The 27,886-nt window shown below is 45.3% G+C and overlaps 2 protein-coding genes across 2 annotated transcripts in view; both read left to right on the forward strand.

Moving 5' to 3' along the window:
- Positions 1-1,665, forward strand: part of LOC134582632 (serine/threonine-protein kinase N2-like) — a 41,424-nt gene extending 39,759 nt beyond the window's left edge. Inside the window, exons 20-22 of the mRNA XM_063439295.1 lie at positions 481-585; positions 1,107-1,187; positions 1,462-1,665. Coding sequence (XP_063295365.1) covers positions 481-585; positions 1,107-1,187; positions 1,462-1,665 — 390 coding nt within the window. The remainder of the gene's footprint in view (positions 1-480; positions 586-1,106; positions 1,188-1,461) is intronic.
- Positions 1,666-10,909: 9,244 nt separating this feature from the next.
- On the forward strand, positions 10,910-24,107 carry LOC134582633 (uncharacterized). Its single transcript, XM_063439296.1, has 7 exons — positions 10,910-12,448; positions 12,512-14,229; positions 15,593-17,840; positions 18,983-20,169; positions 21,097-22,193; positions 23,351-23,421; positions 24,041-24,107. The coding sequence occupies exons 1-7, from the start codon at positions 10,926-10,928 to the stop codon at positions 24,105-24,107; spliced, it is 7,911 nt and encodes a 2,636-aa protein (XP_063295366.1). The 5' UTR covers positions 10,910-10,925.
- The last annotated feature ends 3,779 nt before the right edge of the window (positions 24,108-27,886 follow it).

A 27,886-nucleotide genomic window follows, 5' to 3' on the forward strand; every position in this document is an offset into this window, starting at 1 on the left:
GCCTATATACAACTGGCTCAGGTAATTCAGCATATGTGGGATGGAAATACCCCTGGAGTCAACTGTCTTGCAGGTTCACCTGGTGTCTGGACGATCGTTGGGTGACTTTCTCAGCAAACACTCTTGCTTGTGATCTTGCCCTGCTTCCCCGCTCTCCCTGACAGGGCTTGTACGAATACTGGCTCCAGTGCTTTATTGACCTTCCTCCCCTCTCTGTGTCCCCTGACATGCCCATGTCCTTATTTATTTATACTTACACACCACTAGAATGTTAACTATTGTGATGAATGTTTCTTTTATAGATTCATATCACACACACGTGTGCTGTCCACTTTGTTTATTTTTAACCCTATAATACTCTCAGTTTATTTATATTATATTTATTGGTTCTGCTTTGGCAAACCATTTACATTAGAGACATTACCCACCGTAGATCCCATGCCAATCCTGCACTTTTTCTAACTGTATTTTTTCTATTAGTATCCCTTCCCAGGTGATGTAAGACAGGTGAGGTATAATATTGTCTATTCAACGCCGCACTATCCGAGGTTCCTGACTGCAGAAGCGCGATCAATATTAAGAAGTGTAAGTTGCCAAAACATAGTGCTTTCTAATTTAGATAGATTGAGTAAGCTCATTCTTGGACCCTCCAGGATTAAAGTTCCTGCTTCTAAGCAGTACTACTCTTATAGCTTATCATGCTAGAATGATTCCATTGTGTGTGAATGTGGGCTCGGGCAGTTTGATTTGTAAGGGTCTGGAAACACAGCTGGTCCTGTGTGAATATTCGGTGTGTTAGATTGTAACAGAAGAACAACAAGCAGTCACAAACACATGGATCTAGTTACAGAATAAAACAAATTCTAATTCCATGTGGTGAATGAAATAATAAGCATGACTCATGCCATCGATCAGGGCAGAGCTATGTTCGGGCACCAGAACACGATGCCATGGTGATATGGTGCCTTCTTTTTATTGAGCTCTGTACTAATGTATACAGCCTGAGCTCATGAAGGCAGGTTTTACAGAACCTGCAAGAAAATGCCTTTAATTCTCAGGGTTTTTTTTCCAGTTAAAATAACAATTTTCAATATTTTCTCATACAGCTTTTGAATAAAGATCCCGAAGACCGTTTAGGAGCCAGCGAGAATGGTGCCTGGGATCTGAAGAGCCACCCTTTCTTTGAAGTATGTCAGATAGACACATTCTAGCAGCTAAATAAATATTAACTTTTAATTAAGATTTTTAACCAAATACACAATATTCCTGGAGTTCATGTATTTTATATGCAAGCATTCAGGGATCATAGGAAAATTATACCCAGCATCTACTTGTCCCTATGGAACAGCCACCACCAAGTTTATATCTATTATTCTATATTCTTAGTTTACTGATTGTATAAGAGTACACACTACTTATCTTACTCATCCTTTTCCCTTAAACTTTTTGAATTTTTAACAGCAAATAGAATGGTTCGCATTATTGTTCAAGAGTGTCAGGCCGCCATGCGTACCATCCATCGAGGGACCAGACGACATCCGCTACTTTAATAGAATGTACACATCATGCGCCCCCATTCTGACACCGCCAGGCGAGTCTAAGTCACTATCTGATGTAGAGCTGGAGCTATTCAAAGATTTCGACTGGGTTTCCGATAGGATTTAAAGCTGGAGACAGACAAGGATGGACTTCGCTGGAATCATCATATTAGCATTGTCATTGTTATTTATTCCAATAAAAGTATTATTATTTCCAATTGATTTAGTATATAAGTGTGGATAATGTGCATAATAGATAGCATGAAGATCAATTGATTAATAGAAATAGATTAATAGATTAATAGAAATAAAGATAGAGAAATAAAAAGAGTTAGAAAGAAAATAGAAAACAATCTACAAATGTCAAAAGGGAACATACCTTCCTGGAAAGGGTGTTTGTGTGAGTGTCATACATTGTGAACAGTGATCAAAAAGTGGATCAATTTCACTATACACTGATCAGCCACAACAATTAAACCACTGACTGGTGAAGTGAATAACATTGATTATATAATTAAAATGGCGCCTTGTCAAAGAGTGGGAAATATTGGGTAGCAAGTGAACAAGTCAGAATTTACTTGTTCCTCTCTCCGTTCGGCTGTCCATACCCTCCTTGCTTGTTTCCTGAATAAAGACGAGTCTCTCACGTTTATACCTCCTGAACACCGACCACCCCCTGGCTTGTTGACTCAAGGAACTAATTAGCTCAAGTGCTTTCCCTGGGTGGCTGCCATTCGTTTAACTGAACACACGTGCTCTAGTAAATGATGGCCATTTTGTCTGCCGAACGTAGGCAGTTGTACATGGTTGTCGAGCCTTTTGGAGACACAACCCCACAAACCTTGTGTGTCTTTTTCCCCTTTCCCAGCCCCTCTGTGTTTCTCTATTCCCCCTCAGTCCTCTGTGCAACTCTTACCCCCCCCCCCCCAGCCATCTGTGTGCCCCTTGATTTGTGGTTTTGCCCCCTCATGCTCGCTTACCTCCCTACTTGTAGCCTGCCTGAGCCACAGACCGTGGGCGAAGCTTATGTTTCCTCTCCACAATCTGACAGGAGGCAATTCGACCATCCTTGCACGTACTTCTCATCAGACCTGGTAGAGGATACAGAAGCAACTCTAACTTGGTCCATGTTTCAGCCACACTACATGTTGTGACCAGCAGGAGTGGAGCACAGTGCAATGTGCTCCCCTCCTGCTGGTCACTCGGACATTGCACCTTCCCGGGCCAGTATCCCTGAAACAACTGCATAATTTGCCTGGCGCCTTTACCTGACCATAATATATCATGTTGATGTGGTTGCTCCTTGCGTTCCTTCCTGACATGGAGAGATAGATGCAGTAGCAGGTTCAGGTCTGCATTCAAAGACAGGGACCAGGCATCATGTACCTCTAACGATAATAATTATCATGACAAAAACTTTAGGTTGTCCAGTAACACTATTGCTTGGCCATTTTACAACGCAGTTGGACAGGATTTGGCTACCTGTGGCACACAAGGCTACCTACCCAAGTGGGCCAGATAGGAAGATCTCAACATCTGAGCAAAAGTGTTGTGCTACTGAATTATCTCTCATCCTCCACGAAATAGAAAATATTTGTCATATTGTCTTTAATAAGGCTGGATAGTAGCAAAACTCATATCTACGTTCTCATTTTCCGCCCTTGGTGACACCATGAAAACATTAAAGTTAAAATGTTGATTATATATATATATATATAGATATACATCCTGTTCCAAATTATTATTCAAATTAGATTTTTCAGTCAGTATAATTCTCATGTTATCAACTATTAAGAGTACAATTCAAATTTTATTGAACAAACCTCCTAATGATCACACAATTTTTTTTTAAACATATATTTTCAATGCACTGTTCCAAATTATTACGCACAGTAAGTTTCAAAACACTCTATAGGTTGTAAAGAACTGAAAATTGTCATTTGTTGTGTTTGCAGCATATTTACTGAAATCAAAAGCTGTTTCAATCAAACTTATAACAACATTTTAACAGGTCACGTTACATTTTCCCATAGGACCCCTTATTTCATAGCACCTTCACAAGTCTTGCATCCATTGAACTTGTGAGTTTTTGGACAGTTTCTGCTTGAATTTGTTTGCAAGATATCAGAATAGCCTCCCAGAGCTGCTGTTTGGATGTGAACTGCCTCCCACCCTCATAGATGTTTTGCTTGAGGATGCTCCAAAGGTTCTCAATAGGATTGAGGTCAGGGGAGGATGAGGTCCACACCATGACTTTCTCTCCTTTTATCCCCATAGCAGCCATTGATGCAGATGTATTCTTTGCAGCATGAGATGGTGCATTGTCATGCATGAAGATGATTTTATTACGGAAAGCATAGTTCTTCCTTCTGTACCAGGGAAGAAAGTGGTCAGTCAGAAACTCCACATACTTTGCAGAGGTCATCTTTACACCTTCGGGGACCCTAAAGGGGCCGACCAGCTCTCTTCCCATGATTCCGGCCCAATACATGACTCCATCACCGCCTTGCTGACGTCGCAGCCTTGTTGGAACAGGGTGGCCGTCCACCAACCATCCACTACATCCATCTGAACCATCCAGGGTTGCACGGCACTCATCAGTGAACAGGACTGTTTGAAAATTAGTCTTCATGTATTTTTCTGCCCAATGCAGCCGTTTCTGCTTGGGAGCATTGGTTAGTGGTGGCCGAATATAAGGTTTATGCACAGTTGCAAGACTCTACACCTTGATTTCTGTGGAACTCCAGAGGCACCAGCAGCTTCCAATATCTGTTTGCTGCTATGTAATGGTATTTTAGCAGCTGCTCTCTTGATCCGATGCATGGATCTGGCAGAAATCTTCCTCAATGTGCCTTTATCTGCACAAACCCATTTGTGCTCTGAATCGGCCACAAATCTCTTAATAGTGCAATGATCACGCTTAAGTTTTTGTGAAATATGTTTTCATACCTCGTCCAAGGCATTGAACTATTTAACTCTATTCGGCAGCAGAGAGATCCTTTTTCTTCCCCATATTGCATGAAAATGATGATCTGCTTAATAATGTGGAACACCCTCCTTTAGTAGTTTTTCCTTAAATTGGGCTCACCTGGCAATCTAATTATCACAGGTGTCTGATTGTGTTCAGTGATCAAAAGAGCCCTGAGACACAATGCCATCCATGAGTTAAACTGAAAAACAAAATATTTAATCTTTGTGACACTTAAATAGAATTTGCATAATAATTTGGAACAGAGTGTATATATATATATATATATATATATATATATATATCATGTCTTGACCCCTGGAGAGACCTAATTCTAAGCAACTTTTTTACTGCAAGCCTATTTGTTAATAGCCATAATTTAAATTTTGTATTTCCCCCTCCTCCCCCCAAGAAAATGAAAAATTCAGATGACATGTTCAAAAATATTAACATTTTATTATAAACAAATAAAAAAATTTGTGACAGCTCTAAGCATCAGAATTATTTTCAAACCGGTTTTAATCTGGTATAATGTGTAATGTGTTCTAATCTGAATTATTTTCAAACCGGTTTTAATCTGGTATAATATAATGTGTTCTCGAGGGCTGCACCGTTCCTGTGGAACTCGCTTCCCTCCTCCGTTAGATGCTCACCCAGTCTCCACTCCTTCAAAAAATCATTAAAAACCCACTTCTTTATAAAAGCGTATCAATTCAACTCTTAATAGCTCCCAACTGATTCCTCTTCTGCAACTGTCACTAGTCTAATACTATCCTTATCTTTTGTGTCATTTTACCCCACTCCCACTAGCATGTAAGCTCATTGAGCAGGGCCCTCAACCCCTCTGTTCCTGTGTGTCCAACTTGTCTGGTTACAACTACATGTCTGTTCGTCCACCCATTGTAAAGCGCTGCGGAATTTGACGGCGCTCTATAAATAATATAATAATAATAATGTGTAGTATGAATGTCAGTGCAAATCCAAAAGGGAAGGATCAAGGGTGGCCATCAGAGACCGGTAAACATCTAACCCTTTTCTAAAATGTTGACCGCACTAAGTGCGCTGCCAGTGGCGTACGTACAGGGGGCGCAGCTGCGACCGGGCCCGGCACTCCAGGGGGCCCAGCCGCCCTGCGGCCCCCCCGCGACCGGGTACCAGCTGCCACGCTTTGCGGCCCTGGCCCGTGCGGCAAACCGCCGGGGCCGCATGTCAAGGGGTCCATCGGGTGGCCCATGCTGTCAGGGCCACCCGATGGACATGGATTTTAAGGGGGCCCGGTCTGCGCTGAGCGCTTTAAGTGCTCAACCGGGCCCCCTGTGATGAGATCATCACACGCTGGGAGGAAGTGATCGCACGTCACTCCTCCCAGCATACTGAGAGCCCGCGCGGGAGGAAACAGAAAGGAGGAGGGAGTCAGAGTGGGAACTCTGACTCCCATCAGGCTGAGCCACCACTGGACCCACACATGGTAGGAAACATTTTGTGTATTTGTGTCTCTGTATGTATGTGTGTATGTATGTCTGTGTCTCTGTATGTGTGTATGTATGTCTGTGTCTCTGTGTGTATATGTATGTATGTCTGTGTCTGTGTGTGTGTGTGTATCCATATGTATGCCTGTGTATGTATGTGTGTGTCTGTGTCTCTGTGTGTATGTATGTCTGTGTCTTTGTCTCTGTATGTGTGTGTGTATCTGTATGTATGTATGTCTGTGTATGTATGTTTGTGTCTGTGTCTCTGTGTGTGTCTGTTTCTGTATGTGTGTATCTGTATGTCTGTGTATGTATGTTTGTGTCTGTGTCTCTGTGTGTGTCTGTTTCTGTATGTGTGTATCTGTATGTCTGTGTCTCTGTATGTGTCTGTGTATGTATGAGTCTGCGTGTGTGTCTCTGTATGTATGTGTCTGCGTGTGTGTATATATGTATGTATGTGTCTGTCGGGGGTGTGTGTATGTGTTTGTGTCTGTATGTATGTGCCGGGGAGTAGGGCCCACAGTCAGGGGGAAGTGGTTCACGGTAGGGGGGGCCCACGGATCAGTTTCGCACCGGGGCCCCATGGAGTGTGTGTGCGCTGCAGTGCTAATGCTTACTTATAATCTCCTTTTATTTTTATATATTTTTAAAGTGTCATAGGGATCATACAAAGGACCATATTAAAGGACCAATATAGGCACCAAGACAAATTCATTTGAATGAAGTTGCCTTGTTGCCAGGTTCCTCTACTTTTTTTTTTTTTTTTTTAAATACACTGCCGTTTCTGAGATAATGCAGTGTATTTTTTTCCCTATTCCCACCTCCAGTGGCTGTCTCTGAGACAGCCACTAGAGGGTGCTTCCGCTATCCTCACTGTTAAAATCACAATGAGCTGACATCAGACGTCATGGACGTCTACCGTTATTCCCTTGTAATACAGGCAGCTCAGATGTGAACGCGCCTGCACTACATCCTTTGCTGAGATGTGAACGCGCTGAAGTGTGTTCACATCTCAGTTGTATTTCTCGGAGGCCAGTGTGTGAGAGAGAATAAGAAGAAGAATCTTCCCTAACGGAATCTGGCTGCACATTGACAGTAAGTACAGTTTTATTATATTTGTATTTGCTTATTAATTAATGTCATGTTTTTATTTTGTTAATTTTAGTTAATGATTTATATAATCTTTAATCAATTTATTTGACTTATTTATTTATAGAAAAAAATCTTATACATGACCTATGTAATTGATTAACTATTTTAACTGTTATATAAACATTTTGCTATTTAATTTTATATATATATATATATTTGCTTTTGTGTGTGTGTGTAGATATGGATTTTTGTTATATATTTATGTATGCGTTGTATGTTTTAAAAAAAAATATCTACTTATTTATATTAATATATGTAGATGTAAGAATTAAACCATATAACATACATTGTTCTAATTAATTATTTTACATATGTAGCACCAAAACCACTACATTACATATATATGTACATACAGACCTATATATATATATATATATATATATATATATATATATATATATATATAGCCAAAGAAAAATCAGCACTCCCAGGGTTTATCCAAAATAGAACGCTATGTCTTTATTCCTAAATAAAGACATAGCGTTCTATTTTGGATAAACCCTGGGAGTGCTGATTTTTCTTTGGCTATATCTATTCAGTGCAATCGAGCACCGGGTCCACACTCATGTAAGTTGGAGTGCAAGTCTTTTTCCTTTTATATATATATATATGTAACCCTGTGAAGTTACACAGACTGCATTATCTGAAATGCCCAGTAGATGGCACATGGCCCCAGTATGTTGTTAATAAAACATTGAGCATTGATCACATGACTTGCTGAAATCAGTGGGAGGAGTGTGGCATCATCAGTTCCTGGGAGGTTTTCCTGCACAGCTCTGGGGAAGGAGGGCCTAAAAGGATTCTAGAAGGATGACATGCTGAGCTGAAATGGAGGACATGTGAGAGACTGTAAAAAGAGATGCAACCTGGCAGAGAGAACTTGTTTCACCCAAGATCACACCAGATGAGAGAGGGACCTGCTGGCAAAGACAAGCATTGAGCCCAGACGTTTGGTGAATCCAGTGAGAGGAGACTGCTACTGACTACCTGGTTAATTGTGTTGTGAGGGTAAGCCCAACCTCTCCATGTATCACCACAGGGCACCTGTCTTCTCACTCACAGTAAAGACTCTGAGGTCCCGTATAGACATTACACATCTGAGGCTGTGTCAGTGACTCTGTGGAGCAGGACTTATTAGGGCCCCAACTCTCCTATGTGCACCAACGGCCGCTAGGGCGAAGATAAGGGGGTAGGACACAGGTGTGCTGGTGGGTGAGTGGGGAAAATCCACATTTGCATTGTTATCTGTTACGCCATTGTATTTTCCTATGTGTGTTGGTTCAATTGCTATTTACCATATAAAGTTAGTTCCAGTTAGGCTGTGTCAGTCTTATTGCACCAAGTATGTTTCCAGTGGGACCCCACATCCCTACCCCGGATGTTCCACTGGGTGGAGGCGCTGCCGCAGACATGTACCCCAGCTCCCAGATAGCGGAGGCTCAGGATCCGCCTGTCAGGCATAGTGAATTAACTAGGTTTAAGGACCCCAAAGACACTAGGGGGCATCCCCAAAACCCCGTTACATATGGAAGCGCTGCTGAGATGAATTGGGGTACAACCAGTGAGAATAGGCTAAGTCCTCAGGCCACTCCCTCCTTTGCAAAAGAGTGGGCCCAGAAAAGAAATGTACCATTACAGCAAGCTGTGATGTTATGCAAAGTCCCATCCTGCTGTGAGATGAATCACGTCATCTTGTGTATAGAAATTCGACTGGGAATAGAAATGGCAACCGTCAGGGATATCCTGCAGGATTCTGAAGGCCAAACTTACATGTTAATATATTGTCATACGGACTTGGGAGACCACGAGATGCCTACCAACATTCATTTATATGGAGCCCCGGATGAAGGATGCTCCTTAGTGTACGCTCTCCTTGATAAGAAAGAAAGGGCCTCACTGCAACAACCCTTTAAATTAGAACGGAAAGATTATGTCACAGAAAATTATTCTAAGCTCCTGACCCCCATCTCCGGAAAGGCCGGAGCCATTCATAAACAAGCTGCCCATCCTCCTAGAGGGCAGGGGATGATTACTCCTAAAGTAGAATCTCATCCACCTACAGCATTACTGAAACCAGACAACCCTGAAGTACACATACTGCCTACAGGAGGTAGTGATGTATCGGACATACTACAGAAACTCTCAGAAGCCATAGTGACGGCAAACCACACCCATAGTTACCGCAAACTAAAGGTGTTTTCTGGGAATCAGCCTGTTCCTGCAGGAGAAGAACCTTTTGAGGTCTGGAAGGATAATGCTATGCAGTTGTTGGAGGAATGGTCTTGTACGGATACCATAAAGAAACAGCGGTTGGTGGAGAGTCTTCGTTTTCCCGCTACAGACATGATAAGACTGTACAAGGGAGTAAATGGGCAAGCTACTGTGCACGACTATCTACAAGTTTTACAGGATGCTTATGGGAAAACAGAAGATTTGGATGATCTGTTGGTTAAGTTCCTAGCCACTAAGCAGAAGGAGCATGAAAAAGCCACTGACTATATCAACCGGTTACAACTATCGCTTGGAAAGTTATTCCATAAAGGAGCAGTCACTGCCCCTGAGTTGGATGCTCGGCTATCTAAGCAAATTCAGAGAGGTGGTTTGACCAATAATCCAGTTATGATTCTGCTGAGAGCCAAATTGGATGATAAAGTTCTGCCTTATTCCACATTAATAAATACAGCTAGGAGAATGGAAGACCAGACGTGTCCACCCCTACAGAAGGAGAAAGAGGATACAGAACTGTCAGCTCTTAGGAAGAAGGTGGCTGAATTGGAGCTCTTATGCAAATCACCACCAAAGAGAGCAGTTTTTCCCCCTGGAAGTGGGGGGCAACACAGGAAGACTCAGAAAAAGCTGTTTCCTGAGGATTCACCCCGCCGAGGGGACTGCTTTAAATGTGGAAAGTCAGGGCATTTTCAGCGGGAGTGCCCTGCGAATTCCATGGAGGTGGATGTGGAGGTGCTGGCAACCGAGCTCGAGGAGACTCAAATGACCAGGTCTTACAAGCGAAGGAAGACCCGGCCTACACATAGTCTATCTGTAGGGGCCAAGATTGGGCCTAAATCTTTGATACACGTACAAGTGGAAGGAATTCATGCTTCAGCATTGCTAGATACAGGTTCTCAAGTCACCATTATCTACAGAGACTTCTATGAACGTCATTTGAAACACATTCCTATGGAACCTGCAGGAGAGTTTCAGCTATGGGGTGTTGGGTCGCAAGCTCAACCTGTGGAGGGATGCATAAAAGTGACCATAACTATTCCCCAGTTAAATACCGGGATGATATGTCCTATGGAGCTGGAAGCTTTGATATGCCCTGCAGCCAAGAAAGTGTGTGCCCCAATAATATTGGGTACTAATGCAAAGATGGTACAAGATGTATTCAGGGCCTATCTGACAGAAGTGGGAGATGTCTTCCTAGACCGACTGATGGAGGTCAGCCCTGTCCTAGGAAAAGAGTGTCGACGACTAGCCCTTGAAACAAAACCAGGGTTGTGCCACTATTCAGGAACAGAACCTGCATTTGTGAAGCCTGGTAAGACTAAAACCTTACGAGCCATAGCCTCAATGCACCATGAAATGTTGGGGGGAACTGGACAATACCTTATTGAGTCTCTGCCTGAAGAGGATCAGAAGAAGGGGTGGACTCTCATACCTGAGATAAAAGATTGGCGAAAAAGGTGGTGTCGGAGCTTTCCTGTGATGGTACAGAATTTAACCCCCACGGAAATCCGGATTGATCGTCATCAAACGATTGGTGCAATACACCTTTTAGATCAAGTTTCGTCCATCATGTCTGTGAGTGCAGAACAGAAGGATTATGTGAAAGCACCTTTAGATTTTGATCTAGAAGATTCTCCCCTACCACAGCAGTGGAAAGACAGCCTTCGTTCAAAACTGGCCACCCGAGAGGGAGTGTTCTCCAGAGCAGAGATGGACGTGGGGTGTTCTAAAAGTGCCACCAATGCTATAAGACTTGCTGATCCTACTCCCTTCAGAGAAAGGTCAAGAAGAATACCCCCTCGAGATGTGGAAGATGTCCGGGACATACTCCAACAGATGGAAGGAGCAGGCATCATCACAGAGTCCCGGAGCCCCTATGCCTCACCTATTGTGGTAGTGAGGAAAAAGAATGGTTCCGTTCGGCTATGTGTGGACTACCGTACTCTGAACAAGAGAACTGTGCCAGATCAGTACACTTTGCCCCGAATAGAGGATCTTCTGAACGCCCTATCTGGCAGCCAGTGGTTCAGTGTGCTTGACTTGAGGTCTGGATATTATCAGGTACCTATGAAGAAGGAGGATCAGGAAAAGACAGCTTTCATCTGCCCCTTGGGGTTCTTCCAGTTTACCAGAATGCCACAGGGAATCACAGGAGCTCCTGCTACTTTTCAGAGGCTGATGGAGAAAACTGTGGGGGATATGAATCCCAAAGAGTGTTTAGTGTATCTAGATGACCTAATTGTTTTCGGGAAGACACCAGAGGAGCATGAACAAAGATTGCTAAAGGTGTTGGATCGACTGCAAGCTGAAGGCTTGAAGCTATCAGTGGACAAATGCCGATTTGCCCAGAACTCTGTCACTTATGTGGGGCACATAGTCTCCGCTGAAGGAGTAGCCACAGATCCTGCTAAAATTGAAGCAGTGTTGAATTGGCCAAGACCAAATAACATCAGTGAGTTGCGGTCCTTTCTCGGATTCTGTGGTTACTACCGAAGGTTCGTGAAAGACTACTCAAAGATTGCTCGAGAGTTACATGACCTGCTGAAGATTACCTCTGACGTAAAGGGTGTTAAGGCACCATATCCTAAAGACCCCTTTGGAGAGAAATGGACTTCAGGATGTGAAGATGCCTTTCTGACACTGAAGAAGAGACTTACAGAAGCTCCTGTCTTAGCCTATGCAGACCCTGAGAAACCATATATCCTCCATGTGGATGCCAGCATGGAAGGCCTAGGGGGTGTACTGCACCAAAGTTATCCAGAAGGATTGAGGCCGGTGGCTTACATAAGTAGAAGTCTTACAGGTGCTGAGAAAAACTATCCAGTCCATAAATTGGAATTTCTGGCACTCAAGTGGGCCATCGTGGATAAGCTGCATGACTATTTGTATGGAGCAACATTCGAAGTAAGGACTGACAACAATCCACTTACCTACATCCAGACTACAGCTAAGCTGGATGCCACAGGACATAGGTGGTTGGCTGCCTTGTCAAGCTACAGTTTCCGCCTGAAGTACAAGCCTGGGCCCAAGAATATCAGCGCAGATGCCCTGTCCCGCAGACCTAGACTCCCTCCTCACCAAGAAGAAGAGTAGTGGGAAGAGATCCCTGGGCCGGGGGTAGGAGCCTTTTGTCAGATGTATGTGGTGGCCGAGAGTCAAGAAGAATTTGCCGAGCTAAGGGGGATAGACTCCATTAGCCACTCTCCAGAAGCTGTGCCTGAGGTGTTCCATGCTCCAGTCATGCTTCAACAGTGGCCCAGTATAACCACAGAAGACAAGAGGAAGGCTCAAGCGCAGGACTGGTATATTGGGATAGTTATCAGAGCAATAAAGACTGAGAATCCTAAATTGCTGACTTCTCTACCTGTGAGTCAAAGAGAATTATACAGAAGAGAATGGAGCCGACTACATCTCGAAGATGGAGTACTCTATAGGGTCGTGAAGTATCATGATCACCCCGATAGAAAACAATTGGTACTACCGCACAGATACCGTGGCATGGTCCTGAGAGCTCTCCACGATCAACATGGGCATCTCGGGGTGGACAAGACCTATGGCCTAGTACAAGATCGGTTCTATTGGCCTCGCATGAGGGAACATGTCGAGCAACATGTAAAGACATGCATGAGGTGTATCCAGAGGAAGACCCTGCCTGTGAGAGCTGCCCCTATGGGTCATCTGAAAAGTGCGGGACCCATGGATCTTGTGTGCATGGACTATCTCTGCATTGAGAACGATACAGCGGGAATTGGAAATGTGCTGGTGGTAACGGACCATTTCACCAGATATGCTCAAGCCTTCCCCACTAAAGATCAAAAGGCTGTGACTGTAGCCAAAGTCCTTTGGCAGAAGTATTTTATTCACTATGGATTACCCAATCGGATACACTCTGATCAAGGTAGAGACTTTGAGAGTAAGTTGATCAAGGAGCTGTTGGGCATGTTGCAGGTGCAGAAGTCCAGAACCACACCTTATCATCCGGAGGGTGATGCACAGCCAGAACGGTTCAATAGGACCCTCCTAGATATGCTAGGGACTCTCAAGCAAGTCGAGAAGCGGTCTTGGAGTAAACATGTGGAAGCCATGGTCCACGCATACAACTGTACAAGGCATGAATCTACAGGGTTCTCACCCTATTTCCTAATGTTCGGAAGAGAAGCTCGATTGCCGATAGATGTCCGTTTGGGAGTGTCTCCTGATGGAACAGATTCAACTTCACACTTTCAATATGTGAGGAACCTCAAACAAAACCTTCATCGGGCCTATGAGTTGGCCACCCAAGCAGCAGCAAAAATGGAAGAACGGAACAAAAGAAGATATGATGCTAAGGTGAGATATCGGGAGATTCAAGCAGGGGATAAAGTTCTTCTCCGGAATCTAGGTGTGCCTGGAAAACACAAACTGGCTGACAGATGGAAGGATACCCTGTTTGAGGTTGTGTCCAAACTGGACGGACTACCAGTGTACAACATTAGGGGCCCGGAGGGCCGAATAAAGGCTTGGCATAGAAACCATCTGCTTCCAGTTGTGTATGCTGATGAAGAGGAAGAGAGTAGTGAAGAACTGGAGGAAAACCCTACAGAGAGTCCTAGAAATGGGGCAGAGGAGACCCCGGGGACTCCCAGTGCAGAGGATCAGTGGTGGTCATCACCCGCTGAAGAAACACAGCAATTGCCTCCTTTAACTCCTGTGGTTTCACAAAGTCCCGGAACCTCTCCTGGGTCACTAAGTTCTCCAAGGTTGAATCCAGAAAGTCCATGTTTTGTGCCTGGAACTTCCCTTAGAGACTCTACTTCGAGGGCAGGAGTCGAAGTTCCACAGTTGATGTCCCAAGATCCTCTCCCCCCAGCGAGAACTGAGACACAGCACCAGAGTGCGGCAACCCCCTAGGACCCTAGTTTATGACAATATAGGAGAGCCCAGTTATGCCCCGCTGACACAAGCCGCATCTAAAATGGCCATTTTCCTACATGCACTAGCTGAAGTGGTAAATGTTAGTGACTCTTTACCCTAAATAACTAGCTAGCTAGGATGTTACTGTGCTAACTGTACTGTAGGTATGCTAAACCTTTCTCTGTTGAATTTTTGTTAAGCTCCCTGGCTAGGACTTGCCAGTGGAAGGCAAGTATTTTCAAGGGGGAGCATGTAACCCTGTGAAGTTACACAGACTGCATTATCTGAAATGCCCAGTAGATGGCACATGGCCCCAGTATGTTGTTAATAAAACATTGAGCATTGATCACATGACTTGCTGAAATCAGTGGGAGGAGTGTGGCATCATCAGTTCCTGGGAGGTTTTCCTGCACAGCTCTGGGGAAGGAGGGCCTAAAAGGATTCTAGAAGGATGACATGCTGAGCTGAAATGGAGGACATGTGAGAGACTGTAAAAAGAGATGCAACCTGGCAGAGAGAACTTGTTTCACCCAAGATCACATCAGATGAGAGAGGGACCTGCTGGCAAAGACAAGTATTGAGCCCAGACGTTTGGTGAATCCAGTGAGAGGAGACTGCTACTGACTACCTGGTTAATTGTGTTGTGAGGGTAAGCCAAACCTCTCCCTGTATCACCACAGGGCACCTGTCTTCTCACTCACAGTAAAGACTCTGAGGTCCCGTACAGACATTACACATCTGAGGCTGTGTCAGTGACTCTGTGGAGCAGGACTTATTAGGGCCCCAACTCTCCTATGTGCACCAACGGCCGCTAGGGCGAAGATAAGGGGGTAGGACACAGGTGTGCTGGTGGGTGAGTGGGGAAAATCCACATTTGCATTGTTATCTGTTACGCCATTGTATTTTCCTATGTGTGTCGGTTCAATTGCTATTTACCATATAAAGTTAGTTCCAGTTAGGCTGTGTCAGTCTTATTGCACCAAGTATGTTCCCAGTGGGACCCCACATCCCTACCCCGGATGTTCCACTGGGTGGAGGCGCTGCCGCAGACATGTACCCCAGCTCCCAGATAGCGGAGGCTCAGGATCCGCCTGTCAGGCATAGTGAATTAACTAGGTTTAAGGACCCCAAAGACACTAGGGGGCATCCCCAAAACCCCGTTACATATGGAAGCGCTGCTGAGATGAATTGGGGTACAACCAGTGAGAATAGGCTAAGTCCTCAGGCCACTCCCTCCTTTACAAAAGAGTGGGCCCAGAAAAGAAATGTACCATTACAGCAAGCTGTGATGTTATGCAAAGTCCCATCCTGCTGTGAGATGAATCACGTCATCTTGTGTATAGAAATTCGACTGGGAATAGAAATGGCAACCGTCAGGGATATCCTGCAGGATTCTGAAGGCCAAACTTACATGTTAATATATTGTCATACGGACTTGGGAGACCACGAGATGCCTACCAACATTCATTTATATGGAGCCCCGGATGAAGGATGCTCCTTAGTGTACGCTCTCCTTGATAAGAAAGAAAGGGCCTCACTGCAACAACCCTTTAAATTAGAACGGAAAGATTATGTCACAGAAAATTATTCTAAGCTCCTGACCCCCATCTCTGGAAAGGCTGGAGCCATTCATAAACAAGCTGCCCATCCTCCTAGAGGGCAGGGGATGATTACTCCTAAAGTAGAATCTCATCCACCTACAGCATTACTGAAACCAGACAACCCTGAAGTACACACCCTGCCTACAGGAGGTAGTGATGTATCGGACATACTACAGAAACTCTCAGAAGCCATAGTGACGGCAAACCACACCCATAGTTACCGCAAACTAAAGGTGTTTTCTGGGAATCAGCCTGTTCCTGCAGGAGAAGAACCTTTTGAGGTCTGGAAGGATAATGCTATGCAGTTGTTGGAGGAATGGTCTTGTACGGATACCATAAAGAAACAGCGGTTGGTGGAGAGTCTTCGTTTTCCCGCTACAGACATGATAAGACTGTACAAGGGAGTAAATGGGCAAGCTACTGTGCACGACTATCTACAAGTTTTACAGGATGCTTATGGGAAATCAGAAGATTTGGATGATCTGTTGGTTAAGTTCCTAGCCACTAAGCAGAAGGAGCATGAAAAAGCCACTGACTATATCAACCGGTTACAACTATCGCTTGGAAAGTTATTCCATAAAGGAGCAGTCACTGCCCCTGAGTTGGATGCTCGGCTATCTAAGCAAATTCAGAGAGGTGGTTTGACCAATAATCCAGTTATGATTCTGCTGAGAGCCAAATTGGATGATAAAGTTCTGCCTTATTCCACATTAATAAATACAGCTAGGAGAATGGAAGACCAGACGTGTCCACCCCTACAGAAGGAGAAAGAGGATACAGAACTGTCAGCTCTTAGGAAGAAGGTGGCTGAATTGGAGCTCTTATGCAAATCACCACCAAAGAGAGCAGTTTTTCCCCCTGGAAGTGGGGGGCAACACAGGAAGACTCAGAAAAAGCTGTTTCCTGAGGATTCACCCCGCCGAGGGGACTGCTTTAAATGTGGAAAGTCAGGGCATTTTCAGCGGGAGTGCCCTGCGAATTCCATGGAGGTGCATGTGGAGGTGCTGGCAACCGAGCTCGAGGAGACTCAAATGACCAGGTCTTACAAGCGAAGGAAGACCCGGCCTACACATAGTCTATCTGTAGGGGCCAAGATTGGGCCTAAATCTTTGATACACGTACAAGTGGAAGGAATTCATGCTTCAGCATTGCTAGATACAGGTTCTCAAGTCACCATTATCTACAGAGACTTCTATGAACGTCATTTGAAACACATTCCTATGGAACCTGCAGGAGAGTTTCAGCTATGGGGCGTTGGGTCACAAGCTCAACCTGTGGAGGGATGCATAAAAGTGACCATAACTATTCCCCAGTTAAATACCGGGATGATATGTCCTATGGAGCTGGAAGCTTTGATATGCCCTGCAGCCAAGAAAGTGTGTGCCCCAATAATATTGGGTACTAATGCAAAGATGGTACAAGATGTATTCAGGGCCTATCTGACAGAAGTGGGAGATGTCTCCCTAGACCGACTTATGGAGGTCAGCCCTGTCCTAGGAAAAGAGTGTCGACGACTAGCCCTTGAAACAAAACCAGGGTTGTGCCACTATTCAGGAACAGAACCTGCATTTGTGAAGCCTGGTGAGACTAAAACCTTACGAGCCATAGCCTCAATGCACCATGAAATGTTGGGGGGAACTGGACAATACCTTATTGAGTCTCTGCCTGAAGAGGATCAGAAGAAGGGGTGGACTCTCATACCTGAGATAAAAGATTGGCGAAAAAGGTGGTGTCGGAGCTTTCCTGTGATGGTACAGAATTTAACCCCCACGGAAATCCGGATTGATCGTCATCAAACGATTGGTGCAATACACCTTTTAGATCAAGTTTCGTCCATCATGTCTGTGAGTGCAGAACAGAAGGATTATGTGAAAGCACCTTTAGATTTTGATCTAGAAGATTCTCCACTACCACAGCAGTGGAAAGACAGCCTTCGTTCAAAACTGGCCACCCGAGAGGGAGTGTTCTCCAGAGCAGAGATGGACGTGGGGTAGGGATCGACCGATTATCGGTTTTACCGATATAATCGGCCGATATTCGGTATTTTCGGCAATATCGGTATCGGCCAATAGGGATACCGATAATACCTCCCAGGACCGCCAGGCTCATTACAAGCCTGGCGGTCCTGGGGGGGGGGGCGGGGTAGCAAGCGTTTACTCACCTCCCAGCAACTCCTCCAGCTCCCCAGTGTAAATCTCGCGAGACCCGCGGCCAGCTCTGACGGCCGCGGGTCTCGCGAGATTTACACTGGGGAGCTGGAGGAGCTGCTGGGAGGTGAGTAAACGCTTGCTGCCCGCGCTCCCCCCCCCCACAGCAGCCTAAGCCAATGCCACTGACTGGACCCCCCTCCCTGGCAAGGCAAAAAACAGGGAGGGGGGACAAAAAAAAATTATAATAAACACTACACAAACACACTGCATTATATAAACACTGCATTATATACACAGTGTGTTTGTGTAGTGTGTTTATATAATTCAGTGTGTGTTTGTGTAGTGTGTTTATATAATTCAGTGTGTGTTTGTGTAGTGTGTTTATATAATTCAGTGTGTGTTTGTGTAGTGTGTTTATATAATGCACACTACACACACACTCTGCATTATATACATACACTATACAAACACACACACTCTGCATTATATACATACACTATACAAACACACACACTCTGCATTATATAAACACACTACATTCATTACACACACACTTTGCATTTAGTATATACAGCATTCACTTTACACACACACTGCATTCACTTTACGCACACTACCCACACACTACACAAACACACACTGCATCCACTACACAAACACACACTGCATCCACTACACAAACACACACTGCATCCACTACACAAACACACTACACAAACATACACAGCTCCCCTGTCTAAACACACTGCATCCACTACACGTGGCATGTATATTTTGTGCATTTACCTTTAGAAATAGTTTTTATTTTCCAAAATGGTAAATGTACAGAATATCGGCAAATTATATCGGCTATCGGCCTGAAAGTTCACAGAATATCGGTATCGGTATCGGCTCTAAAAAATCAATATCGGTCGATCCCTAACGTGGGGTGTTCTAAAAGTGCCACCCATGCTATAAGACTTGCTGATCCTACTCCCTTCAGAGAAAGGTCAAGAAGAATACCCCCTCGAGATGTGGAAGATGTCCGGGACATACTCCAACAGATGGAAGGAGCAGGCATCATCACAGAGTCCCGGAGCCCCTATGCCTCACCTATTGTGGTAGTGAGGAAAAAGAATGGTTCAGTTCGGCTATGTGTGGACTACCGTACTCTGAACAAGAGAACTGTGCCAGATCAGTACACTTTGCCCCGAATAGAGGATCTTCTGAACGCCCTATCTGGCAGCCAGTGGTTCAGTGTGCTTGACTTGAGGTCTGGATATTATCAGGTACCTATGAAGAAGGAGGATCAGGAAAAGACAGCTTTCATCTGCCCCTTGGGGTTCTTCCAGTTTACCAGAATGCCACAGGGAATCACAGGAGCTCCTACTACTTTTCAGAGGCTGATGGAGAAAACTGTGGGGGATATGAATCCCAAAGAGTGTTTAGTGTATCTAGATGACCTAATTGTTTTCGGGAAGACACCAGAGGAGCATGAACAAAGATTGCTAAAGGTGTTGGATCGACTGCAAGCTGAAGGCCTGAAGCTATCAGTGGACAAATGCCGATTTGCCCAGAACTCTGTCACTTATGTGGGGCACATAGTCTCCGCTGAAGGAGTAGCCACAGATCCTGCTAAAATTGAAGCAGTGTTGAATTGGCCAAGACCAAATAACATCAGTGAGTTGCGGTCCTTTCTCGGATTCTGTGGTTACTACCGAAGGTTCGTGAAAGACTACTCAAAGATTGCTCGAGAGTTACATGACCTGCTGAAGATTACCTCTGACGTAAAGGGTGTTAAGGCACCATATCCTAAAGACCCCTTTGGAGAGAAATGGACTTCAGGATGTGAAGATGCCTTTCTGACACTGAAGAAGAGACTTACAGAAGCTCCTGTCTTAGCCTATGCAGACCCTGAGAAACCATATATCCTCCATGTGGATGCCAGCATGGAAGGCCTAGGGGGTGTACTGCACCAAAGTTATCCAGAAGGATTGAGGCCGGTGGCTTACATAAGTAGAAGTCTTACAGGTGCTGAGAAAAACTATCCAGTCCATAAATTGGAATTTCTGGCACTCAAGTGGGCCATCGTGGATAAGCTGCATGACTATTTGTATGGAGCAACATTCGAAGTAAGGACTGACAACAATCCACTTACCTACATCCAGACTACAGCTAAGCTGGATGCCACAGGACATAGGTGGTTGGCTGCCTTGTCAAGCTACAGTTTCCGCCTGAAGTACAAGCCTGGGCCCAAGAATATCAGCGCAGATGCCCTGTCCCGCAGACCTAGACTCCCTCCTCACCAAGAAGAAGAGGAGTGGGAAGAGATCCCTGGGCCGGGGGTAGGAGCCTTTTGTCAGATGTATGTGGTGGCCGAGAGTCAAGAAGAATTTGCCGAGCTAAGGGGGATAGACTCCATTAGCCACTCTCCAGAAGCTGTGCCTGAGGTGTTCCATGCTCCAGTCATGCTTCAACAGTGGCCCAGTATAACCACAGAAGACAAGAAGAAGGCTCAAGCGCAGGACTGGTATATTGGGATAGTTATCAGAGCAATAAAGACTGAGAATCCTAAATTGCTGACTTCTCTACCTGTGAGTCAAAGAGAATTATACCGAAGAGAATGGAGCCGACTACATCTCGAAGATGGAGTACTCTATAGGGTCGTGAAGTATCATGATCACCCCGATAGAAAACAATTGGTACTACCGCACAGATACCGTGGCATGGTCCTGAGAGCTCTCCACGATCAACATGGGCATCTCGGGGTGGACAAGACCTATGGCCTAGTACAAGATCGGTTCTATTGGCCTCGCATGAGGGAACATGTCGAGCAACATGTAAAGACATGCATGAGGTGTATCCAGAGGAAGACCCTGCCTGTGAGAGCTGCCCCTATGGGTCATCTGAAAAGTGCGGGACCCATGGATCTTGTGTGCATGGACTATCTCTGCATTGAGAACGATACAGCGGGAATTGGAAATGTGCTGGTGGTAACGGACCATTTCACCAGATATGCTCAAGCCTTCCCCACTAAAGATCAAAAGGCTGTGACTGTAGCCAAAGTCCTTTGGCAGAAGTATTTTATTCACTATGGATTACCCAATCGGATACACTCTGATCAAGGTAGAGACTTTGAGAGTAAGTTGATCAAGGAGCTGTTGGGCATGTTGCAGGTGCAGAAGTCCAGAACCACACCTTATCATCCGGAGGGTGATGCACAGCCAGAACGGTTCAATAGGACCCTCCTAGATATGCTAGGGACTCTCAAGCAAGTCGAGAAGTGGTCTTGGAGTAAACATGTGGAAGCCATGGTCCACGCATACAACTGTACAAGGCATGAATCTACAGGGTTCTCACCCTATTTCCTAATGTTCGGAAGAGAAGCTCGATTGCCGATAGATGTCCGTTTGGGAGTGTCTCCTGATGGAACAGATTCAACTTCACACTTTCAATATGTGAGGAACCTCAAACAAAACCTTCATCGGGCCTATGAGTTGGCCACCCAAGCAGCAGCAAAAATGGAAGAACGGAACAAAAGAAGATATGATGCTAAGGTGAGATATCAGGAGATTCAAGCAGGGGATAAAGTTCTTCTCCGGAATCTAGGTGTGCCTGGAAAACACAAACTGGCTGACAGATGGAAGGATACCCTGTTTGAGGTTGTGTCCAAACTGAACGGACTACCAGTGTATAACATTAGGGGCCCGGAGGGCCTAATAAAGGCTTGGCATAGAAACCATCTGCTTCCAGTTGTGTATGCTGATGAAGAGGAAGAGAGTAGTGAAGAACTGGAGGAAAACCCTACAGAGAGTCCTAGAAATGGGGCAGAAGAGACCCCGGGGACTCCCAGTGCAGAGGATCAGTGGTGGTCATCACCCGCTGAAGAAACACAGCAATTGCCTCCTTTAACTCCTGTGGTTTCACAAAGTCCCGGAACCTCTCCTGGGTCACTAAGTTCTCCAAGGTTGAATCCAGAAAGTCCATGTTTTGTGCCTGGAACTTCCCTTAGAGACTCTACTTCGAGGGCAGGAGTCGAAGTTCCACAGTTGATGTCCCAAGATCCTCTCCCCCAGCGAGAACTGAGACACAGCACCAGAGTGCGGCAACCCCCTAGGACCCTAGTTTATGACAATATAGGAGAGCCCAGTTATGCCCCGCTGACACAAGCCGCATCTAAAATGGCCATTTTCCTACATGCACTAGCTGAAGTGGTAAATGTTAGTGACTCTTTACCCTAAATAACTAGCTAGCTAGGATGTTACTGTGCTAACTGTACTGTAGGTATGCTAAACCTTTCTCTGTTGAATTTTTGTTAAGCTCCCTGGCTAGGACTTGCCAGTGGAAGGCAAGTATTTTCAAGGGGGAGCATGTAACCCTGTGAAGTTACACAGACTGCATTATCTGAAATGCCCAGTAGATGGCACATGGCCCCAGTATGTTGTTAATAAAACATTGAGCATTGATCACATGACTTGCTGAAATCAGTGGGAGGAGTGTGGCATCATCAGTTCCTGGGAGGTTTTCCTGCACAGCTCTGGGGAAGGAGGGCCTAAAAGGATTCTAGAAGGATGACATGCTGAGCTGAAATGGAGGACATGTGAGAGACTGTAAAAAGAGATGCAACCTGGCAGAGAGAACTTGTTTCACCCAAGATCACACCAGATGAGAGAGGGACCTGCTGGCAAAGACAAGTATTGAGCCCAGACGTTTGGTGAATCCAGTGAGAGGAGACTGCTACTGACTACCTGGTTAATTGTGTTGTGAGGGTAAGCCAAACCTCTCCCTGTATCACCACAGGGCACCTGTCTTCTCACTCACAGTAAAGACTCTGAGGTCCCGTACAGACATTACACATCTGAGGCTGTGTCAGTGACTCTGTGGAGCAGGACTTATTAGGGCCCCAACTCTCCTATGTGCACCAACGGCCGCTAGGGCGAAGATAAGGGGGTAGGACACAGGTGTGCTGGTGGGTGAGTGGGGAAAATCCACATTTGCATTGTTATCTGTTACGCCATTGTATTTTCCTATGTGTGTCGGTTCAATTGCTATTTACCATATAAAGTTAGTTCCAGTTAGGCTGTGTCAGTCTTATTGCACCAAGTATGTTCCCAGTGGGACCCCACATCCCTACCCCGGATGTTCCACTGGGTGGAGGCGCTGCCGCAGACATGTACCCCAGCTCCCAGATAGCGGAGGCTCAGGATCCGCCTGTCAGGCATAGTGAATTAACTAGGTTTAAGGACCCCAAAGACACTAGGGGGCATCCCCAAAACCCCGTTACATATATATATACATATCTCCTTTTATAATTGTTTAGTTATATATAAAACATGACTTAAAATAATATTTATCTTCTTTTCAATTTCAGAGCGGAGATTTCAGAATCATTCAAAGCGCAATAGAATTTTGGACAAATTCAAAGTGGTACGTTTTCAAAAGGTACGTTTTAAACTGTCTATATTTTGGGGGAAAGTTTGCCTGACTCTCTTAGTCTTATTGTATGCTTATACATATATGAGAGAGAGATATTCATGCAAATAAAGGTTCTGGTGCTGAACTCTATTTCTGTATATTTCTACAGTTTCACTGTTACTCAGCACGTGAAAAGTGCTGCCCTGAATTTTATCTTTTACTTTCTTGGGGCTGCCTTTTTCGCCTGCTGATTCACAGTCAAACTCTGTGCTTTATTTTGATTGTTGGCTTGTGTTTTCAATCAGTAAGTCCCATTTTTGTATGCCATTTTTGGAGCGCAAGAAAAGAGCTGGCCGTCATCTTGTGCTTCAGCACATGCGCACATGCAAGGCAGGCTCTTCTCCTGTGTTTTCCTTGCGGGCACACATAAATTGTCTGTGTCGCTGAACTCCGTTTCTGTATATATCCACAGTTGTTGCTCAGCACGTGAAAAGTGCTTCCCTGAATTTTATATTTTTTCCTTTTTGGGGCTGAATTTTGCGCCTGCTGATTCACAGTCAAACACATGTTTATGTATCCAACTAATCTTAAAATTGAATTTTAATTTCTTTTTAATATAATATTATTGTTTTGTTTATATTTTCAGAGAATTGTTTTCCTTCATCAGAATCAGCATTGTGTATGACTTGGATCAAGGTAGGCAATGTTTTTGATCTCTACATTTATTTAAAATGTATCAATATTAGGGATCGACCGATTATCGGTCTTGCCGATATTAGGTATTTTCAGCAATATCGGTATCGGCATATAGAGATACCGATATTGCCGTTAATACATACAAGGACTGCTGGGCACATGATAATCCCGGTGGTCCTGGAGGGCCCAGTAAGCTCTTACTCACCTTCCCAGCAGCTTCCTTCTGCTCCCCTGTGTAAATCTTGCGTGTCCCACGGCCGTCAGACCGTTGACACATGTTACTATGGCAACTCTCCACGCGGCACGCAGGCCGCGAGATTTAGACAGTGGAGCGGAAGGGAGCTGATAGGAAGGTAAGTAAGAGCTTGCTGCGGGCCCTCACTGCACAGTCCATGCCACCAGACTAAATTTTTTTTTAAAAATAATCTAAAATAAAAAATGCCACCCAAACTACATACCTACAGAAACACACGCTCTGCATTCACTATGTACACACTACACAAATACACACAGCTCCCCTGTCTAAACACACTGCATCCACTACATGTGCATGTATATTTTGTGCATTTACCTTTAGAAATTGTTTTTTGTTTTTTCTAAATGGTAAATGTACAGAATATCGGTAAGTTATTGGCTATCAGCCTGAACGCTCACAGATTATCGGTATTGGCTTTAAAAAATCAATATCGGTCGATTCCTAATCAATATTATTTAACATAACAATCTAGTGTTATGAATACAAATTTGTATTACTAACGCTACAGTGCCCTAATCTACATTTAGGTGATTATGGACCCCTCTCCCGCGGTCACAAATTTTTTATATAAACCTTTTTAGCATAACCTTTTTTAAGCGTAGGGCTACCTCAGCGCTGGTCTGCTCCATGCCTACCGCAATGTCATGGTGCTGGGTGTGCCAAATGTGCCTGCATGTCCTGTGCCGCTCACTGATTAAACCTCTACCATAGTAAAGCATTGCTCAATCCCTTCCTATACGGAACTTATATGACATTGGAATCCGTGAGGACGTCCAACGTCGGCTAAGTGCTATTGTGACAGATCCATCTGTATAGGCTTATATTGCTGGTTCGTCTGTTTGCCTTGGTTTCGTTGGATTTCCTGTCCGTATGCCCCTGTTCGTGTGTTTCCCCAAATACCGATTGAAACTACCGAACAGACGGCCACCCAGGAGAGGAGTGTGCTGCTGGTTAACCTCTTGGCCCCAATTAGAACGTTGTGGTTAACCGCAGACACCTCTCCATTCCATTCGTACGGGTGGTCGTCGTTCGTATGCCGACCACGAGGCGGCGGCCATTGTGGGACACGAGGAGAATCAACGGTGTTCGGTGCAAATCTTATGAAACTAAAAACGGATACTTTATCTGCCGAACACCGCTGGAAGCTGCCGCCCGCCTTCTATTTCGTTGAGGCGTACGAACACCGGTCAGTTCGGGAATTTCTATCAGTCGTATGGACTTTACCCAGGTAGCCGTCCCATGGAGTCATTCGTATACCGAAGGACTTATGAAAGACTTTGACTCCATGGCGATTGAACTATGCACATCGGATCTGAGCGCTATTCGGTAGGATATGCACTCAGATTCAGGCTATCTGGGGATACGTTACACAAACCATATACATTCGGTGTTTCTGAATTTATGTATTTCATTGTATTTTTCTTATTATGTTTTAAAATGGCAGTTGTCTCTATCCTGGGAGATAATTAGGTTTCTTCCTAATTATCTCCGGGATAGAGAAGGAGGATTTATGGGTAAAATGGGAAGGGCTTATATTGAAGCCACTGCGATTGGCTACTGTCCAATATATTGTACAGTCTTCCACAAGGTCCCCTAGGGGAGTGTCCACCTTGTGGAGACCCGCATAAATACCGGGCAGGGAGCCCCCATTAAGCACATTCCTGTTTGACCTTCAAGACGGAGCTTGGTCTCGTTTGTGGAGGGATTTATTATTGGGACAGTACTTTTCGTTATTTCTAGCTGTGGAAGGATTTCAAATTAATTGCTGATCGGGAGTTGCCGCATTCGTATACTCCGTTCGGGAGTTTGATGATCGGCTGATTTAAAACTGCATTTCTGGAGAAAGGGGATTATTCACTAAACGGCGGCTTCATTCCCCTGGCGGTGAGTGTCGTAACAATTGGTGGCAAGCGACGGGATGAATCCCACCGCCCTGAAGGCCAGCTACACATCCCAGATTGGAAATGCAGTATGAAGAATTAAGGCGTGCTACCCTTAAAGATATATTGGAACGCAGAGGACGATCAGCGAGTAATCTCAAGAAAAGGGAGATTATTGCTATATTATTGGAGATGGATGCAGCAGAGCTAATGGAGAGAGCTAATGTGCCTGGCATACTGGATTTAACACCCGAGGAGATACAGTTTAACCGGGCAGTCCAGATAAGGCTGGCACACTTTGTCCCCAACCCTGCAGCAGATATTGTGGTTCAAGTGCAAGCCGCAGTAGCAGCACAACAGGCGCTCCAGGGAAGAGGAGCTGCAGCAGCAGAGGTACCTTATAATAATAATAATGGAAGGAGAAAGGTACCATTTGCTGCTTTTAGAAATTTTGTTGAGACAGAAGGAGAGATAGATGGGTTCCTGGCTGATTTTGAAAAGCAGTGTGCCTTACACCAGGTGCCCGCAGAAGAATGGGTCACTATCCTCTCTGGGAAATTATCCGGCTGGGCCAGTGAGGCTTTTCGGGCCATCCCAGAGGAGGAAATTACTAGTTACCGGGCAGTAAAGGATGCCCTTTTGGCCCGATACGCTGTTACCCCTGAGGTGTACCGGAGGCGATTCCGGGACACTAACAAGCAGGCTGGCGATTCCTATGTGGAGTGGGCATGCAGAGTACACCGCACAGCAGCCCACTGGATGGCAGGGTGCCAAGCGGTAACTGGGGAAGAGGTGCTGCAAGTATTTCTGTTAGAGCACTGCTTTGACCGGTTACCTGCAGGAGTTAGAGAGTGGGTTAGGGACCGCAAACCCGCTACCTTGCCTGAAGCTGCTCGTCTGGCCGATGAATACACGGATGCACGAAAGCTAGACCAGACAGCAGCCATGGTCCCTACTCGAGTGGAGTACAAACCGGCAGCACCTCCAACCACTACCGTGTATCACCCCCCAGCGCAACGCACAATGCCACCAGCAAACAACTATGTTCAGCCAGCCCGATTCAACGCCCGGGATTACTCTCAGCAGATCCGGTGCTATGGATGCAAGCAGTTGGGGCACAAGAGACCGGAGTGCCCATTGAACAATGCCAACCAAGCGCAGTCATGGAGAAGACCAGTCTGCGGAACTCAGCAGCCACCCCAGCCTTCCGCTCACTGTTTTGAGCAGGAGGAATTTTGGGGTATACTACACGAGGCAGACCCAGTGCAAGCAGACCAGCAGGATAACCGCCAACAGCACAGACAGACCGTTAAGCTGAATGGTAAAGTGGTCACTGGTCTGAGAGACACCGGAGCCACTATGACCCTGCTCCAAAAGAACCTTGTCTCGGAACACCAACACACTGGAAATACTGTGGCAGTGAGGGTAGCAGGAGGCGCCGTGCTCCGTCTGCCTGTTGCCCGGGTTCATTTGGATTGGGGAGTGGGCTCTGGACATGTGAATGTGGGGGTTATGAAGGATTTGCCTGCTGACGTTTTGCTTGGGAATAATTTGGCCCCTTTGGTTTCTGCATATGCTCCAATGGGACCTGCTGATGTCAACCCAGTGACTACCCGTGCTCAGACCCGTGCTGCTGGAACCAGCCCACCTTCTGCTGAGA

This window comes from Pelobates fuscus, chromosome 13 (genome assembly GCF_036172605.1).
Source record: "Pelobates fuscus isolate aPelFus1 chromosome 13, aPelFus1.pri, whole genome shotgun sequence".
In the NCBI taxonomy this organism is placed as follows: domain Eukaryota; kingdom Metazoa; phylum Chordata; class Amphibia; order Anura; family Pelobatidae; genus Pelobates; species Pelobates fuscus.

Excerpts from the sequence above, each read along its gene's own strand:
- LOC134582633 (XM_063439296.1), top strand. The coding sequence starts at position 10,926 with ATGTCTGTGAGTGCAGAACAGAAGGATTATGTGAAAGCACCTTTAGAT. Across the intron at positions 14,230-15,592 it reads AACTGAGACACAGCACCAGA|AAATTCGACTGGGAATAGAA; the intron begins GTGCGGCAACCC and ends TCTTGTGTATAG. Across the intron at positions 22,194-23,350 it reads TACATGCACTAGCTGAAGTG|AGCGGAGATTTCAGAATCAT; the intron begins GTAAATGTTAGT and ends TTTCAATTTCAG.